A 19,737-nucleotide genomic window follows, 5' to 3' on the forward strand; every position below is an offset into this window, starting at 1 on the left:
TCTATACATACCAGGAATGTCTCAAATATCATCTTTTAAAAAGACAACCACATATAAAAATTGTGATTGGTTCTGCTGTTGCTTGCAAGAGGGATATCCACTCTTTTCTGAAGCCTGTTACACCTTTCAAAAAAGTAAACTAGAAAATGCAGAGCACCTTCAGAAGGGCTATAGCTTTTCCTAGAGTATATATTATCTACCATGTCAGAGCCAGCCTACAAAACATGTTAGCAGAAATAAGGTATTGATTAAATACAGTCATAGTAAACATGAAACTTACATTAATATTACCCACCACTGGTGATTTAGCATTTCATCATCCATCAGAGCCTACGAATGCATGTATACACACATCTATAAACAATAAACCTTGCCACAATTAACAGGATTTATATAGCCTTTTAAATATTAGAAAAGACAGGTTTTTTAAAGCCCACTATCATATACTTAAAAAAAAAGATATAGTAATTATCCTTGGTTGTGGTTCATTTGCATAAATTTTATGAATTCATTATATACCACAAATTATTTTAAAATATGCTGTTCAATAAACAAACACACTCAAGAGAAATCACTGGTTGATTCTAACACACTTCTTTCACTTCATCCCTACGTGCACTTTCCCCAGCATCTGTACTTTGTCCAATTAATACTCCCCTGGGTGTATTTCTGTTCCCACCAGTCAGACTTGGTCCAGGACCTCCTCACTTCAAGTCATGCCTGGAGAACCATCATAATATGCTTTCCCTTGTGCCATCTCCCGCACTCCCCCACCACGTGGAATCACCAAACCCTCTCAATTCAAGTCACACTTTCTTGTTTGTCCAAGAGGCCTTTCCATTCTACTCTAACCGTGGTAAATATTTACTTGGTAGGTTTTGAGTTCTTCCATGTTATGTCAGTTATGGACTTTTCTTATATTGATTCTTTTATTCATTTTTATATATGAGCATGTCAAAGAAACTACTATGCTGAATTTATCTTTATATCAGCTACAGTGGCTAGCACATTTTAAAAAAATACTTGAATGAATGAATGAATGAATGAATATTAATGTTCATAAGGCACACTGAGTCCATAAGGCACTGAAAGGGATGGGATCTTAGAACATTAATGAAAGGGATCTTAGAACATTAATTAGAACATTAGAACATTAATGAATATTAATGTTAGAACATTAATTAGAACATTAGAACATTAAAACATTAATGTTCTAATGAACATTAGAACATTAAAACACTAATGAATATTATTGTTCATAAGGAACACTGAGTCCATAAGGCACACTCTGATTGACTCAGCTGCTTAGAGGAATTCCTATGGTTATCCTCCTCCTCTGCCCCTTCAGAGACATCACCTCCCTAATGGAATGAAATGTGGAGATGTGGTTTGTATCCTGATTCAAATATACTTCAAAAAAAAAAAAAATTGAGGGATAATAGGAGGTATCTGAATATGGACTGTGTATTAGTAATATTAAGGAATTATCATCTATTTGCTAAGGTGTGATAATGGTATTATGGTTATAAAAATGTTCTTTTTTTGAGATGTATATTAAAAATGTTTAGGAGTAAAATGTTACGAGATGCATGATTTACTTTAAAATACTCACAACTGATAATGAAATAGTGGCAAGACATTAATAATTATTAAGTCTAATATTGATAATTAAGTCTAAGTCTAATGAAGTAATTTTTTAGTCACCTCTCTTCATACCATACTTGATAAGGAATAAAATAATAAGAAGAATGAAAATAAGTAAAGACTATACCTCTATATGGCAGTTATCTGGAGGTGATTTCAAATATTCTGCCTGTTCCTTACGTAACCACTCTGTGAGGCAAGCAGCTGACTGTATCACAGTTCACAGAAGGTAAATCATAGTTCAGTCCTAGAGGCATGTACTAGGCCTGCTGGAGCCCAAGGAGATAAACAGCTAGTAAACTTTAGAACACTAAAGCTCTCTTCCCATCGACATCTCCCATTTTGTTGGGAAATGGCCTGTTGGCCAAAGAAGGGAATGACAAACCTAAATGTTAGAAAAATTACAATAATAATGAAAAAGTTTTAAAGTTGCATTCTACCTCCCAGGTATAGAATGCAACTTTAAAACTAACAGTATATGTATCAGCAAGTTTATTTCATTAAAGTTGTTCTATAAAGCAAGAATATTAATCCCATTTTATGGATGAAGAAACTTAGGTCCTGACAGTTAACATATACATTTATCCTTGAGTTGTTTAAAATTATTAAATGGATGAAATATAATTCCCAAGATTAAGACAGTAGGTAAATCTCAGAATCAAAGCAAAATTATTCCCCGACATTCTGATTATTACTTTAACATGCAATTCTTCCCTTATCTGCTCCTGAACAGTTGGGTGGAAAACATTGCCTCATTCTTTCCAGCAGGCTACAGGAAGAGATGCTCTCCCTGCTGCAGAAGAGACCCAGTTCATGAGTTGTTATTGTCTTTATACAGAACATCAAAAATTTCTAGAAGGCTTTTAAATATGTTTCATTTTAACCCTCCTGACACCACTGCAGTTAGGTGGGTGGTAAATGCCATGTAGTTTACTTTACCAATCAAGAATGCTTATGACAGCTGGAATGATGTTCTAGCTGGCAATGGAAACAGAGTAGACAGAATCCTGGAACTGGAGACCCAGATACAGCCTTACTATAGCCACATCAACAAAGTCACACAGTATTGCTTTCCTTTTTCAGCTCTCAGGGTTTCTGAAAGAGCAAAACCATCAAAGTAAACAGTACTTTCCTTTCCACATTGGTTGAATAATATCCTGAGCGGTACACTTGGACCTCAAAAAGATTTCGGAAGCCTTTGCAATGTTCATAACAACTATAGGAGAGATGTACTATTCACCATATTATGTAATGAAACAAACTTTGGGCTCAAAGGGATGTGGCAAGTTTGGCAATATGCCTGTTGCATTTTGTGAAACAACTATTTCGTTGTTTGAAACAAAAACAACAATAATAAAATGGTTGGTATCTATCAGCCCTTGTTAAGCAATTGCACTGAAAGGAAGTGGTTGAATTCCATTAAAAACATTTCAAATTTGTAGGCATCCTTCAAACACTGATTATACTGAAATCAGGTAGATGAAATTAAATTCATTCAGAGAATGACCTATCTTTAAAATAAGTAATTACCCATACAGGGTTATTACTATAAATATAGATATTTAAATATAGATATTTAACCCTTTAAGGAGGTTATCTTGTGTTCAACATTCCTCTTGTGTCTCCAATTCCATCACACAGGATCCAGCATGCTAGCCATTTCACACGTTCATGAACATAGGCTTGTTTTGGCCTTAGGGCCTTGGCTCTTGCTATTCCCTCTCCTTGGAGTTCACATCTCCTGGAGCTTTAACTGGCTGCCTCTTATTCATTATTCAGGTTTCAACTCAAATGTCACCTCCTCAAGGAAGCATTGCCTAACCTTAGATAAAGTAGTCCCCTTCCCTCAATTTCTCTCATCCACATGGCTCTATTTTAACTTTCTCTAGCTATTTGGTATCTAAAAATTACCTTATATGTCTGTTTGCTTACAAAGTTACTCAGTCTTATTCAGAGACTAGAATATGCCTGCATATGTTAAGTGCTCAACAGATATTTGTTAACTCCTAACTGGTGGGCTGATTGATTGACAAGAACAGGGCCCCAAAACATATACATTGAAAACAGTATTAGTTATAGCTTCAAAGAATAAGTAATCCTCTTCTGAAAAGAGCAAATACCCAAATCAGACTTCATACAGAATGACAGCAGTAGGCTTTAGTGGAAAATTTCTCTCTCTCTCTCTCTCCTCTCTCTTTTTCTGTTCAGCCTTGAGGTGAAAGGCAAACTAAAGGAGAGTGTTGGTCATTGTAACCAGGTTCCTTCACTTAAAACAAAGTCAAAAGTTGAGAAAAGCTCTAGGTCCTTTAGATGCCCATGTCTGTCCTCAGCCTGGTGAAATAAACTTGTATCATGGAAAGCTTAGCCTCTCCTACATACTCCCCTGCCTCACTTCTGGGGTCCGAAATGAAGGGAATCCAACAAACCACAGTAATGCTTGACTTAGACCAGTGACTTGCACATGCTAGAAGCTTAATAAGTTCCATTGGTCTTATTACTTGTATAAAGGCTTAACAGTACCTAGGGACCTGTACATTTCCTAGAGATATTTAACTTGTGGTCTTAAGATTGGAGCATCAATCTTTCAACCTTCAGAAAACCAAGATCCAGTTAAGCAACTGCTCAGGAATATAAAAGTTCAGTTTAAATAAGTGTGTGCCTAGCTGTTTCTACTTTAAAAATTGTTCTAACATCTAAATGGTTCTCCCCAGTTAAATACAATATTCTTTAATATTTATGTACTGTTATTTTAATTTTAAATTTCTATTTTTATAGGCAAAGGACAATTGAGCAGAAAAATGTTACACCCTCTCTCTCATGCTGTGAAGCAACCTGTTTTACTGTTTAAGCCTGTGTTTGTTCTGTTTCAATTGTACAGAGGAAACAGTTCTGGCACCTTTAAAAATCAAAGATCTATCACTCAACAGGAGAACATAGCAACCTAGGAAAGGGAATTATGAGGAACAGAGAAAAGATTCAGTGCTTCTAAAACCTTACGGGTTTATGAATCACCTAGGAATCTTGTAAAAATGTAGATTCTAATTCAAGTCTATCTTGGGTGGAGTCTGAGAGTCTGCATTTCTAACAAGCTCTAGGTGATGCTTGTTCCGCTGGTCCTTGTGTTTAAGGATGATGCTGTTTGGGTCACGTGGCTTGAGAAATAAAAATCACTTTAGAGCATTTAGTATTGTACTTAACAGTTATAGTAACATTAAGCCAGTACTATTTTATTTAACCTACAAAAATGACCCAAAATTCTTCCTCATCCATGCAGAGATGAAGCCTCTTTCTCCTTTCCTTGAGTCAGGATGACCACATGTCTAGCTTTGGACAACAGACACTAGCAACCTGCTGGAGGCAAGACCTGAAAAATACTTGTGCACTGAGACTTGCAGTCTCTCGCTGCTCTTAGAACCCTTCAGTCACCACACAGTTGCACCAGACCTAGCCTTCTGGAGGATGAAAGGCCGCATGGAAGAGAAGCAAGGTCCCCCTGCTAACAGCCTGCCAATCGCCATCCCTTTGAGTGAAGCCATCCTATGTTATACAGTCTCCAGCTAATTCTCCAGTTAACCACAGTCAAGCTGGCTTATACAGAAGATCTGACCCAACACACAGGACCATGAGCTAAATAAAATGATTGTTGTTTTAACCACCAAAGTTTTTGTTTGTTGGCTTTGTTTTATTTTTTTCATGCAGCCTCTAAGATATGAACTGATTGATACTTAAGAAGGAGCAATAAGAGTTTAAATCAGAGGTGCATAACACCATTTGTGCTTATGATTCTTTTTCCTTCTCGTCTTCATTCTATGTGGTATAATTTTGGTCTCATATAATAGAAATGGATATCAGTAGTTACTGCAATAGAATAGGAACTATTTTTCTATATTATAATTAAATTTATTTTTACCTTGTATTTTACTATGTTGAATCCTCCTGTTTAGAAGTTAAGTCACGTGCCCAGGTCACACAGTTTGTAAATGGCAGAACACTGTTTTAGCCTAGCACAGAGTCAGAAATTTCAAAAGTTCCTTGCAGTAAGTTATTCAGTGTCTCAATTCTTCTGCTAAGATGCAAATACAGAATTACATTCTGAAGGACATGATCTCCAGCCCTCACCTGTTTCATGCTTGAGAAGGTAATGCTAGGCTCAGTTACAAAGGAATGATCTTACACTGATATGAGATGCCAATGGCAAACCCTCTTGGGGGAAGGACTCAACATCAGCCAGTCTTTGACCCAGAGTCCTTAGACAGACAGCACTGGTGTTGCACTGTTCCTTTGCAGGTTTACTCACTGTTGGGCGGCCTCTCCCAATGTTGATGGTCCTTGACCATCTGGGCTCATCTCAAAACCTGTCAATCTCCACCATATTTTTTCTTTTTCACAGCCATGTGAAATACCTATTACTCACAGTCTCATGGCCATGACTATATATTAAAGGCTGCTCACTACGGACTTGGGCAGTGTTCCTCACTTTGTGCCTCCTATTGAAGTGACCTCCACCTCCTCTGCTCCCTCCTATTCTTCCACGTTGAGAATCATCACGTTAAAAGAAGCTTTTCAAACTGGTATTCCACAAGCTGAATAACGCCTGCAGTGTCACTTGCTTATGAATAGCATAGGATTCTTAAAAATTAGAATTTGAAAGCCTTTAATCAAACCATGTACTTTGCAGATAGCACAGGCCATATACTCCCTATCACCCAGCTGCTTCCCACATCACAGCACCTTACCAGACTGCAAAGGCCTCTGATTGTACATCAGCTGTATTCTCAGCTTTCTCGCTGAGGATTTGCATATACTGCGACCACTATAACTACCAAGCACGTTCCAGGGATTCCCTGATCTTTAGATCCAGATGTAACCTCTGTCCACATCTTTAACTGCTTACTCTTATTTTTTATTTATTCATTTGGCTGCACCTCACAGCTTGTGGCATCTTAGTTCCCCAACCAGGGATTGAACCCAGGCCCTCGGCAGTGAGAGCTCGGAGTCCTAACCACTGGACCGCCAGGGTTAACTGCTTACTCTTAGCTCTATAAGTTAGAGTTTTCTTTCACATCTTATTCTTCCTTTCCTCCCATCTACCCTAAATCAATCCATTCATTGAAATCATCTTAAATTGTTTCTTGGAAAAAGCACCATTTAAAAGATTGTCAATCCCATTGCAAAACTATTTTTGTACTTATCCTGTCATGTCCATCTCTCATGTTAATATAGTCAGCCTCACACAATATCTCACTTGGGCAGATATGGGAAGCTCCCAGCTGCTCTCCTTGATCTCAGTATCCTTTTCCCTGCCCTTCGTGTTCAAGACCATCATCAGGATTATATTCCTTGTACCCACATTTTGGAAATCATAATCCAGGTTGAAGCTCTTCCCAATCTGGCTCTGAGCTAACACTCCAGTCTCATCTCTCCACAGTCCCCTCTCTTTCATTCCTGTGCTCCAGACACCATAAGCATCTCAGAAGCCCCTGTAGTTTTTTCACAGACTTTGCCTACTGACCGGAGTGGCCTCCCTCTGTCTATCTGGTCAACCCCTCCTCCTTTTCTCCCACCTCCTCTGACTGTCCTTGCTCAATTAGCTAGAGAAATCTCTCCAATCCCAGTTCTTGCTTACATCTCTGCCATAGCATGAATCATGCTGCCTTGTTACCCATCACCTCCACTCCAGATCTAAGAATACCTAAGGCAGGCACCACATTTTATCTAACTTTATCTCATCAGCTAAATCTCCATCTGACTCTAACGAAAAAAGATAAGAACAGCAACAGACATTTATGCTAAATTATTAAAAGGTATTCTCAAGGTGCCTGTGAGAGATTAAGAAGTGGTTCCAGAGAAAGGGAGATGATGGAATAAAGACATAAACGCATCCAACTGGTTAATTTACTACAGAAGGCTCACTGCTCATGGATGGTGGGGGATTTCCTATACAAACTAGATCTGTGAAATGAAGCTACATATAAATGGCATTAATGTGTGTGACTTTGAAAGTTTGCACCTTCCTGGGTTAATAATTTGTGCCTATACGTCAGTGTGATATAAAGGCTTTTTATATTTAGCTCAGATTCCCCAAGCTATTGATTAGGCAAGAATTCAAACCAGTTAATAAAGTGGATTCAACAAGAATCTCTACAAAGCTAGCACTGTGCCAGACTGCACTAAGAGGAAAGGGGGCAGGTTTATCACCGTAATGTGGCAATTCCAATGCTCTTTGTATATAGTTTCTCATATATGATAGTCTTTCACATCTTTAGAGGTAGATATTAAAGGAGACTAAAAGCAGGAAAATAACAAGTCTTTCCTTAAGGAATTTCATTTTACCTGCAAAGACAAAATTAGCAACATCTGGAAAACAAGATAATTAAATGCCAAGATGTATCAGGGACAGAACTTACTACAGAATCAAATTGGTTCCATTACTTGTGGCTAGGATGAGGAGGTAAGACTTGCTAATACCAAGCAGAAGAACTATAGTTGTCTGGCTATCCCCATAAATTCTTGGGGCCTGACAGAAAACTGATTCTTGCACCAGCATCCTGTTACAGTGTTTGAGATCTAAACCTTAGAATCACTTCTTGGTATGGTGAGAGCCAAGTTAAAGTCAAATATACCTATGGGTTTACAATTAAATAAATGCTTCCTAAGCTATTTTGGCACATTGGTTTGATGTTAACAGATGTCCCAAATAAGTGGGTGAAACCATGAAAAACAAGATTTCTCGTGATTGAGATAGTGTGTTGTGAATAGCAAAGAACAGAGTCTAGTGCATTTCACAAATATATTTAAACATTCTTACCTCCACAGAGTATTTTAAGTAACACAGCATTAAACTATTTTCAGACATTAACACCTTTGCAAAAATAATTTACTTAATAAGATGTGGCAATGAAATGCTCATGAGCTCCCAGAAGGAACACTGAAGACCCCAAAGCCCAAGCCTCCACCTGCCTCTTCAGGAAGGAGGGAGGAAATGGCAATGGGAAGGAAGGATGGTTCCAAGGCACCAAGAACAGATTCCGACAGGGATCTCAGTCGGTGCCCCAGCCAGATGAAGGAAAGGGAACCAAAAGATGTTTCTATCTGTGTTGTAATGGAGTTTCTCAAGGAGAAGAAGAAAGCAGCAAAAGAGATATTGAGGGTGAAATATGTACAACCTTTCAGGAGGATAATCTGGCCTTAGGTATTGAAAGTCTCTTAAAACTCCCCACTCTTTGAATACCAATACTACTTCTGGAATTAAAATTTAAAGACACAGTTGCCTAAATGTGCAAGGGTATATGTCCTAGTCTGTTCAGGCTGCTATAACAAACTACCATAGACTTGGCTGTTAAACAACAAACATTTCTTTCTCACAGTTCTGCAGGCTTGGAAGTCCAATGTCAAGGCACCTACAGATTCGGTATCTGGTGAGAGCCTGCCTCCTAGTTCATGGACATCCGTATTCTCACTGTGTCCTCACATGACAGAAAGGGCCTGAGAGCTCTCTGGGTCTCTTTTATAAGAGCACCAATCTCATTCATGAGGGCTCCAGTCTCGTGATCTAATAACCTCTGGCAGGCCCCACCTCCGAATACCATCACATTGGGGATTAGGTTTCAATATATGAATTCTGGGGGGCACAAACATCCAGTCTATAGTAGTATATGTATGAGGAAGTTCATCCCAGTCATTTCATAAGAGCTAAAAACCATAATCAACATAATTGGTAAAAAAGGGAGATGGGTAAAATAAATAGAATGGTCTGTAGCCATTGAAGATGATCCTATCAATTTGTATTCTGGATATGGGAATATATCAACAATGAAAAAAAATAGTTACAAAGTAATATGTATAATGTTATCATATTTTTAGAAAATATAGATATATGTGAAATAGTAAAATTCTAAAAGAATATGTACCCAAAACTTAATAGTTTATCTCCAGGTGGTTGAATTTTAGGTGACAATCTTCATTTAAAATATTTTTTCTTGCTTTTTTCTCCCATTTTTCATTTTTCTATAATAAAAAGGTAACACTTAGACATCCATGAGAAATACATACAGATTGACAGTGATAAGAAAACTGAGGTGTAATATAAGCCAGGAACTGCCTGAGGCTAGCATGTACAAGGGCTCTCTATACTTACTGCCTTACCAACAGTAAAACCAAACTTTATTAAGAGCCCTACTAAGTGCTAAGTACTGAGATAGACACAGACTTCGCATTCTACGTGTTTGAAATCTAATAGGACAGAGAACAAGATTCAGAAGACATGAGGTTTTTGTCCAAATTCTAGCACCCATCTTGGGCAATCACTTAACATTTCTGGCCCTTCAATTCCTGAATTATAAACTAGGAAATTAATGATACTTGAGTTACTTTTTCAGGATAGAATTTGTGAGTGCTCCAACAGAGTGCTTCTTAAAATTTAATTTTAACCTGGAACTAATGGTAAAATGCAGATTTGATTCAATGGGTCTAGGAAGACACCCTAAACTTCTGCCTTTCTAACATGCTCCAGGCCTGCTAGTCCTATGCTTATATTTTCAAGTTGCAAAATTCGAATATACATGATATCATTGAATTTTCCCCAAGAATCCTTTAAGATAGCCATCCTTGGTCCTATTTCACTGATAATGGAGTGACCTGTGTAGGATCAAACTGAGAGAAAATGGAAAAGCAAGGAACCCCAGCTGAAGTCTTTTTATTCCTAATCTCCAAGATGTTAAGGTCCCATTCAGTTCTAAAATACTATAATTAGAAATGGCTGCCACACTCATATAAAGTGAACCACACCAGGAGCAGTATTGGTAAAGGTAAGCTGCTAATATAGTTCAGGAGAATAAGAGATCACTTTACATGGGAATCAGTTAAGAAGTCATAGAAGGGAACTTCCCTGTCACTCCAGTGGTTAAGACTCTGTGCTTCCTCTGCAGGGGACATGGGTTCGATCCCTGGTCAGGGGACTAGGATCCTACGTGCCGCGTGGCGTGGGCAAGAAAAAAAAAAGTCATAGAGGAAATTTGACATCAACCTTGAAGGATGGCTAGAATGAAGGCAAGCAAAGATGGAGAGAGTATATACAGCAGTTAGGTATAATATGGCATGATCAGAGCATATGGCAGTGCAGAGGAAGCTTGTAGAGAGGGGCCCAGGACAGCAGAACAGGCCTCAGGAACTAACCCAGGTATTTATTACAAAAGTCAAAGATAACCCTAAGGTGTTCAGTCTTAGAGGCTAGAAGAATACAGCAAACTAAAATTTTCAGTATAGCATTGGAAGCCCTTTTAAAAAAAAAATTTACAGTTCATTTAATGGCAAATGGTAATCATACAGTTAACAATGGTTATCTTCAAAAGTTATTACACTAGCTGTGCTGTCATTTCTCAAGGTTGGTCACATACCTAAAGCCACACACACTTCCCACATAAGATGTATCATACAAAGCAGACTTGGTTTATCACGAGTATTTATAAAACCAGGCCTAGGGAAAGAACTAGGTCTGGGGACCAATGGATGGTCTTAATAGAGCGAATGTTTGGAAGCCCTTTACCAACTTTCTTCCTCTCCCAACACAGATTCCATTTGTCCCTGTATATCTTCTTCCCCCCGAGAACTAGGGAATTAATCCACTCATCATGATATATGCATTGCAGTTCCCCATCGTAGGTATGCCTTCACGATGACCATCTCTCCAGTCAGTGAGCCCTGAGTCCTTAAACTACTTCATACACTTTACTTCCTTCACTGGTCCCATTTGACCTGTCAGCTCTTCACATTTGTATGTTCTAGAGACATTTACTCTCAAGCACTGGGCCACATATAATTATTACCGGCTAAGTCTCTCAGTGTCTGCTGCTCTTCCCTACCTAAAGCTCCAGGAGGAAAGCACTAAGTAATTGCATTTCTTTGGTTTACTCCCATGACTTAATATCAATGCAAGATGTTAGGTGTTGCCTTAGTGCTATCCATATCACTACCTTGTTTTAAGAGGGGGATAAGTTTGATAAGAAAAATGACCTTTTTTTAATGTGTTCCTCCTAAGTGGATCTCCCGAGAGAAACCTTACAACCCTCACCCTTTGGCCCCATATACGTCTTCAGAGGTGCTCTGTAAAAGGCCAGTTATATGCTGTGTGCCCACGGGAACAACAGAGTTAATTCTCTCCTTTTGAAATTGTGACTCCCACCCTCCTCCCCTACATCTAAACGTTTCCTTTTAAAGAAAAGCCAGTGCTCACTGCTGAAAAGTAAAGACAACCACATAAAGACCAAGGTCCAGGCTGGAGCAAGCAATGACAGAACATTAAAATCACCACTTGAATTTGTCTTTCCTTGAACACTGCCAAAGATGACTATTGGAAGGCCAATCCTCAGAATGCATGCTCATTTCAGACTTTTGTCACTTGCACCTCTATGTTCACAAACTATTTTGACTCAAATAAACGAATTGGAGGTGGCCTTCAGTTGAGATGAAATGGGAGAGGTACAACATTTCAAGAAAAAAAAAAAAAACAACTGTATGTGACCGCCCCCCTAGCACCCCATCACAACATAAAGTACCAAGAAGAAGCAAGGAGGGTTTATTATGCAAAGGTTAAGGTATCAGTATAAGGTTTAGAAGAGGAGGAATTAATTACCTCTCCCGCCTCCAAACTATACTTCTGGCCTCTCCAGCTGCATCGAGCTTGCTCTTCCACCTCTTAGTTCCAGATTGTGTTTTGGCAATCAGATCCATACTTCACGTACCCCTGAGTTCCTTCCCATTTGCTGAGTCCACGTTTTCAAGATTCTTATCCTTTCTTACCCCACTCCCCAATCACATGTTGGCCTAATGGCTTGAGGTGCCTTTCTTGCTCAGCTACTATGGCAGTTCAGCAAGACATGCTAAATATCTTTCCCCATACAAACACGGAAAATAACAAGGGTGTTTTTAAAGTGTGTAAAATATCTCTCATCAGCATCCGACGCTGAAGGAGAAGACATTTACCAACAGAAACCTGTGCTTAGCCCAGAAAAAGAGATTGATCATGTATATACACAATCGTCACATTACAGCCTGATGCATTAGATGTTCTCACAAGAGAGGTAAAGAGTTATGAGAGATCAAACATGAGGAAAGAAAGAAGTTTATGTGAGCTCTTTCCCTTTTTTTACTTTTTAGTGTGTTGGACCCTAAGAGGCATGACATTAAAACTCATGAACACCAGCTATATCAGCCTGCTCTGGTGACTCAAAAGTTGTCGTTTCTCGACTCAACTTTGCTGAAACACTTGATTCATGTTGTTCTTATTTAACCTAATTTGCATTGATTTAATCAGGGCTGGTATGCTTTAAATACATAATAAATTGGGATTCTGCAACTTAGATGACTTAGAATAGCTAAATTTCAATAAAGCTCATTTCAATCTGTTAATGTATACGGTTCTGCCAAGGGGTTTAAAACCGTAGAAAAGATGCAAACTTGCCACATTAGAAGTGGGAAAGATTTAAAGATACCATCCAGATGAAATGATTTGCAGGATAATAATGTGAAAAGCAATATATATATGTACATATGTATTTTTTAATTACAGTCTAGACATATCTTCTGCGTTTTGAGGATCATACTTAGAAGAAAGCTCACATATAAATGCAGTGAATTTAATTTTATTTTCCTTCCTTCTTGCCAACACTCAACTCTTTTCTGCCTCTGTACCAGCTCTACAAATCAAGTGACATCCAAAGTGGGACCTCTTCTTGCCCATTTGGCAGGCTCTAGCACCACTTTGCAAGCTGCCTGCATTAGGAGAATTTTCTTCCTAGCAGCCATGGGGATTGGGTGGCTTGTACTCACAATACTTGCTGAATGGTTGGCCAGTGTTTACCCCTGCCTGCCCCAGCTCCCCAACCCTTTAGAGTTTATGGCTCAATCAGCCGGCTTGCTGTGAGGAATAATTATCTTGGCAAGAGGTGAAAACACTTGATGGTGAAATTGTCTGTCTGTTAAAGTGTTCCGCAGCACCCTGGAGGTGCCAGTGCCCAGTCCAGAGTCAGGCAGGAGGCAAGAGGGCTGGAGAGCTGACCATCAAGAATGGGAAAGGAAGGCCACCACTTTGGTGCGAGACAGAAAATAACCTATCTGTGCCAGTAACAAGCTGTGAGACCTCGGATAATCACCCGATGTCTCTGTACCTCAGTTTCGTCATGTGCAAAATTCAGATTTTCTAATGTCTCTTTTAGCTCCTAAGACAGCATGTGATGTCTAGGACATTTCAGCTTTGTTTTCTTTCCAATTGAAGGATGCATCTCAGAGATGAATGACCAGGCCAGAGCTCAGAGGAATACGAAACGGAATGATTCATGCCCCTGTTCATAAAACTTTCCCTGAAAAGTACTACTAGTCTTTGGTGACTTTGATTCCACTGGTTAGTAGTGTCTTTAGCTTGAATGTAAGGAGCAACTTAGTTATTTGTCCAAAGCCAGTCCAACCCTGGAGCTTTGGTAATCCACCTCATTCTTATCAATGAGAGCACAACTATAGATAATGCCCACTTATTTTCAGTTCCTAAGAGTCAGATATGATGGGAATTAGAAGTGAGGAGCTGGAAATTTACATTGGATTCTCCCTATTGCCTCCTTGGGCATATTTGTCAAGAAGGTAGGCTTATCCACTCACTTCCAGCCGGGTTTCTCTCTTTTTTTTTTTTAAACAGATGACCAACAGGTCCCTGACAACAGCAATGCAGACCCTCTCCAGACCAGTTGGAACAAGACAGAGCTCAACATAAGAAGCTTAAGGAGCCCATCCATAAGTGAGTGTTAATGGAAATAATCAGGCTAAGACCTCTTCATGCTCAGATGATACAATTTAGTAACAGTCTCAAAGATTAAGTACTGGGTGTATATATAGAAAGGGGTAGGCTTCATGAGGGTTTAAACTACCCCTTCTCCTCTCATCCTCTCGCACATTCTCCTGGAGCGGAGTGTACTGCAGGGTTCTGTAATCACCATGAGTAGCACGTCAGGGTCAGCCCTCCCGGTGTCAGACATTAGAATCTTTCTTTAATCCACCCGGGACCCCACAGACATCTATGGAGACTGGTGAAGCCCCAGAGGGATCTCGGGCAAGAAAAACTCCCTGTACACAGACATAGGTTTCTGCCACTCTAGGTCTACCGCCAGGACCAGGATGGCTTTCCAAATCCGCTGAGTTTGGAAAGCATTCCCCCACCCACCACCTAAAATTGCTGGCTGACTGCAGAACTCCAGTGCCCGCAAGGGAAAAAAGAAAAATCTCAGCCAAATCCCCACAATCATTGCTTTCCTCTAGCTTCTCTCAAGTTGCTTTTCTAAAGCAAAGGACCAAATGTTGATTTCTCTACAGATTCCTACGTATCTCTTACACGTAGACAGCTTTAAAGGGGGAGGGGGGAACGTTCCCCGAAGGGAAGGGGAGGGCGGAACAGAATATTTCAGTCTCCCACTTGGAAATCTCTTGTCGTTGATGATGCTTTTCCAAACCTCCATCCCCCCTCCTTTTTTTTTTTTTTCTTTTTGGAAATATGGACCAAAAAGCTGAAAGTTATTTCCATTTCATCAAAGAACATATATTACTTTAGTGGCTCTGGAGAATGTTGGTTTTCTGCCCACCCCTTTTCAATCTGCCCATGTCTGAGGTGCTCCGGGAAGACGCACAATCGTGAGCAGCTTACGACACTCAGTGAGCAGTAGGTGCCGGTGCAAGCTCGCGCCTCACACTGCCTGGCGGAGGGAAGGAGCCCGGGCGCCGGGCGCCGCTCCCCGCTCCCAGCGTCGCCACCCGAGCCGCCCGCCGCCCGCACCTCCCCGCCGCCCGCAAAGCATGAGCGAGCCCGCTCTCCGCAGCCGCCCCGGGCGCGAATGGCAGGCTGTCTCCGCGGAGCAAAAGGTGGCGCCGGTCAGTGGTCCTTTCCAATGACGGACATTAACCAGACTGTCAAATCCTGGGGAGTCGCGAGCCCCGAGTTTGGAGGTTTTTTCCCCCACAACGTCACAGTCCGAACTGCAGAAGGAAAGGACAGCGGCAGGAAGGCGAAGCCCCGGCTCCCGCACGCAGTTGGGAAACTTGCGGGTCCTAGAAGTCGCCTCCCCGCCTCGCCGGCCGCCCTTGCAGCCCCGAGCGGAGCAGCAAAGTGAGACATTGTGCGCCTGCCAGATCCGCCGGCCGCGGACCGGGGCTGCCTCGGAAACACAGAGGGGTCTTCTCTCGCCCTGCATATAATTAGCCTGCACACAAAGGGAGCAGCTGAATGGAGGTTGTCACTCTCTGGAAAAGGGTGGGTAAGACACTTTTTAATTAAATTCTTTCCCGAAGATTTTTTTTTTCCTCCCTTTGCTGCAGCATCTAACATGGACCAAATCACCATCTCTTTGATCTTTACGTGGCTGTGAACTTTCTATGCTGCCCAGCTTTCTGCATGCTTAGAGGTGAACGTGTGGCTTTGGGGAGGGGGGGTCCTGCTTTATTTCAATGTATTTATTTGATTTTTGCCCTTTTCTCCCCCTCCCCCGCTCCCCCTCCCTCGGAATAAAATATGATGTAGATTTCTGACCGAGCGCTTCCAATGGACATTCTCCAGCCTCTCTGGAAAGATTCTCGCTAATGGATTTCCTGCTGCTCGGTCTCTGTCTATACTGGCTGCTGAGGAGGCCCTCGGGGGTGGTCTTGTGTTTGCTGGGGGCCTGCTTTCAGATGCTGCCCGCCGCCCCCAGCGGGTGCCCGCAGCTGTGCCGGTGCGAGGGGCGGCTGCTGTACTGCGAGGCGCTCAACCTCACCGAGGCGCCCCACAACCTGTCCGGCCTGCTGGGCTTGTCCCTGCGCTACAACAGCCTCTCGGAGCTGCGCGCCGGCCAGTTCACGGGGTTAATGCAGCTCACGTGGCTCTATCTGGATCACAATCACATCTGCTCGGTGCAGGGGGACGCCTTTCAGAAACTGCGCCGAGTTAAGGAACTCACACTGAGTTCCAACCAGATCACCCAACTGGCCAACACCACCTTCCGGCCCATGCCCAACCTGCGCAGCGTGGACCTCTCGTACAACAAGCTGCAGGCGCTCGCGCCCGATCTCTTCCACGGGCTGCGGAAGCTCACCACGCTGCACATGCGGGCCAACGCCATCCAGTTCGTGCCCGTGCGCATCTTCCAGGACTGCCGCAGCCTCAAGTTTCTCGACATCGGATACAATCAGCTCAAGAGTCTGGCGCGCAACTCTTTCGCCGGCTTGTTCAAGCTCACCGAGCTGCACCTGGAGCACAACGACTTGGTCAAGGTGAACTTTGCCCACTTCCCCCGCCTCATCTCCCTGCACTCGCTCTGCCTGAGGAGGAACAAGGTGGCCATTGTGGTCAGCTCGCTGGACTGGGTATGGAACCTGGAGAAAATGGACCTGTCGGGCAACGAGATCGAGTACATGGAGCCCCATGTGTTCGAGACCGTGCCACACCTCCAGTCCCTGCAGCTGGACTCCAACCGTCTCACCTACATCGAGCCCCGTATCCTCAACTCCTGGAAGTCGCTGACGAGCGTCACCCTGGCCGGGAACCTCTGGGACTGTGGGCGCAACGTGTGCGCCCTGGCTTCGTGGCTCAGCAACTTCCAGGGGCGCTACGATGGCAACTTGCAGTGCGCCAGCCCCGAGTACGCACAGGGCGAGGACGTCCTGGACGCAGTGTACGCTTTCCACCTGTGTGAGGAGGGGGCCGAGCCCACCAGCGGCCACCTGCTCTCCGCCGTCACCAACCGCAGCGACCTGGGATCCCCCGCCGGCCCGGCCACCACTCTCGCTGACGGCAGGGAGGGGCAGCCCGACAGCACGCCTGAGCTGGCTACCGTGGCCCTCCCCGGCGGCGAACACGCCGAGAACGCTGTGCAGATTCACAAGGTGGTCACCGGTACCATGGCCCTCATTTTCTCCTTCCTCATCGTGGTCCTGGTGCTCTATGTCTCTTGGAAGTGCTTCCCAGCCAGTCTCAGGCAGCTCAGACAGTGCTTTGTGACGCAGCGCAGGAAGCAAAAGCAGAAACAGACCATGCATCAGATGGCTGCCATGTCTGCCCAGGAATACTACGTTGATTACAAACCGAACCACATTGAGGGAGCCCTGGTCATCATCAACGAGTATGGCTCGTGTACCTGCCACCAGCAGCCCGCCAGGGAATGCGAGGTGTGATTGTCCCAGTGGCTCCCAACCTGTGCGCTACCAAATATGCCTGGACAGCCGGGGCGGGCCGGCAAGCACCAGGCTGGGGTCTCCTGTCTGTGCTCTGATATGCTCCTTGACTGAAACCGCAAGGGGATCTCTCCCAGAGACTTGACATTTTAGCTTTATTGTGTCTTAAAAACAAAAACGAGATAAAACACAACAAAACCCCACCCCACAACCTTCAGGACAGTCTATCTTAAATTTCATATGAGAACTCCTTCCTCCCTTTGAAGATCTGTCCATATTCAGGAATCTGAGAGTGTAAAAAGGTACCAATCATTGATTTTTTTTTGTAAACTTAAAATGTTTAAAATAAAATAGCATTTACAGTTTTTACAGACTGGTGTAACCTAAATGAATTGTTACCTGGTTAAGAGTGAAGCAACAGTTAGAATTTCCTCCCCCCACCGTGTGTGTGTGTGTGTGTGTGTGTGTGTGTGTGTGTAGGGGTGATCTAGTGGCCACAGGGAAAATCCAGAAATTCAGAAGTAGCCAGGCTCATTTTGAAACATTAAGAAGGACAAACAGCTTATCAGGTGGATGTACCCCACATGATTAAGGACTGAAAAAAGCAAGACCCTTTATATTATATTTGGGGGTGGGGGTGCAGTGCAATCTAGCCACTTCAAAGCAATTGAAAGGCAGACTGAGGACTGAGCATCCTTGCTCAGCCTTTAAGGCAGAGATCATTGCAAATGCTTTTTAAAAGGCAGTGCCACACAGTTTTTCTTATGAGCAGGAAACATTTTTGCACTTAATACAAGCATCTTTCAAATCGATTCAAAATCTCACCCCCAAATGCCACTGGTTCACTATTCTTCTACGCCTTTGATTCACCAGACTTAGTAGCATTTGTTCCCTTTTCCATACTCTCTCAAGTGAAAGACCCTCATCTCCTGCTCTCTGTGGTCTGACTCAGGGAAATAAGGCGGAATACAAATGTTCGGTGATGAAAACTGTGCTTTCTGGAGCATATTGGTAAGACTGCAGCAAGCTGAGGCTCTCAGCAGTGACAGCACATTCCTAGTTGCTCTGGGGAACAGTGGGAAAATCCTACCCTGGGCTGAACTCCTCCCTGGGTGCTGCTTGTAGCAGGAGACTTTAGGGGCAGACAGGATACAGAAGTGATGGGGGTGCGGTGGGATGGGGAAAATGAGCTTTTGATCCTATGTTCCAATGTTACTGAAACAGGAATAATTTGTTAACCCAGGACAGAAAAGCTGCCTCTCTTCAGATTGCCCTGTTGTGTGATGCCTGCTTTCCTGTGTTGTCTTAGTTTTTTTCTGTGTTGGGGTCAGTGATTTCCCCTTCCCAACCTCATAGGTTTCCAGGTCCACAGAGGTGTGGGTTGTTTATTGAACTAAATTCAAGAGTGGTAGCAGGTGGCGATGTGGGGAAGGGACAGGGGAGGAGTATGTGTGATGGTCTTTCACTAGCTAGCAATTTAAGCAAATGTGTGATTGAAATAAACTGTCATGAGTGACAGCTGGTGAGCTAATGTTGTCCATGTCCAGAAGTTTTTCTCAAACTCAGGTGCTCACCCCTCTGAATGATCTTACAGACTGGCATCTTTCTTTTTTCCTTTTCTTTTGGGAGGGAGAGCCAAGTCTGAATAACAGGAAGAGGGATGGCGGGAGAAAACATACACCACCCTCTCCCAAAATGCAAATGCCTCCGGCCACCTACCTAAAAAGGCACAATCAGCTGTTTGAAATGCAGAATGGCATCACCAGGAGGTTTACTTAATCTGAGGGTTGTTAGTAGATTTCTCTTCTACCAATGGAGAACCCAGTATGCCTAAAAATACTGCTTCTAAGAGGTTCTTTCAAGAGAAATATTTTGCAAATGTCTCCAAGATGTTAAGCCTTGGTGGAGAGC

General features: G+C 42.6%; 2 protein-coding genes and 1 non-coding gene across 3 annotated transcripts in view; 1 reads left to right on the forward strand and 2 right to left on the reverse strand.

Moving 5' to 3' along the window:
- CTNNA2 (catenin alpha 2) overlaps positions 1–19,737 on the reverse strand; it is a 1,202,879-nt gene that overhangs the window by 345,553 nt on the left and 837,589 nt on the right. The gene's annotated exons all lie outside the window — the stretch shown is intronic.
- Positions 11,091–11,213, reverse strand: LOC132532045 (small nucleolar RNA SNORA72). Its single transcript, XR_009544304.1, has one exon. It is a non-coding gene; the product is annotated as a small nucleolar RNA SNORA72 (small nucleolar RNA).
- LRRTM1 (leucine rich repeat transmembrane neuronal 1) lies at positions 16,258–18,126 on the forward strand. Its single transcript, XM_060169629.1, has one exon. It carries the CDS (start codon positions 16,258–16,260, stop codon positions 17,824–17,826), a length of 1,569 nt encoding a protein of 522 aa, XP_060025612.1. The 3' UTR covers positions 17,827–18,126.

This window comes from Lagenorhynchus albirostris, chromosome 13 (genome assembly GCF_949774975.1).
Source record: "Lagenorhynchus albirostris chromosome 13, mLagAlb1.1, whole genome shotgun sequence".
Classification (NCBI taxonomy): Eukaryota; Metazoa; Chordata; class Mammalia; order Artiodactyla; family Delphinidae; genus Lagenorhynchus; species Lagenorhynchus albirostris.

Coding starts and splice junctions, on each gene's coding strand:
- LRRTM1 (XM_060169629.1), top strand. CDS start 16,258: ATGGATTTCCTGCTGCTCGGTCTCTGTCTATACTGGCTGCTGAGGAGG.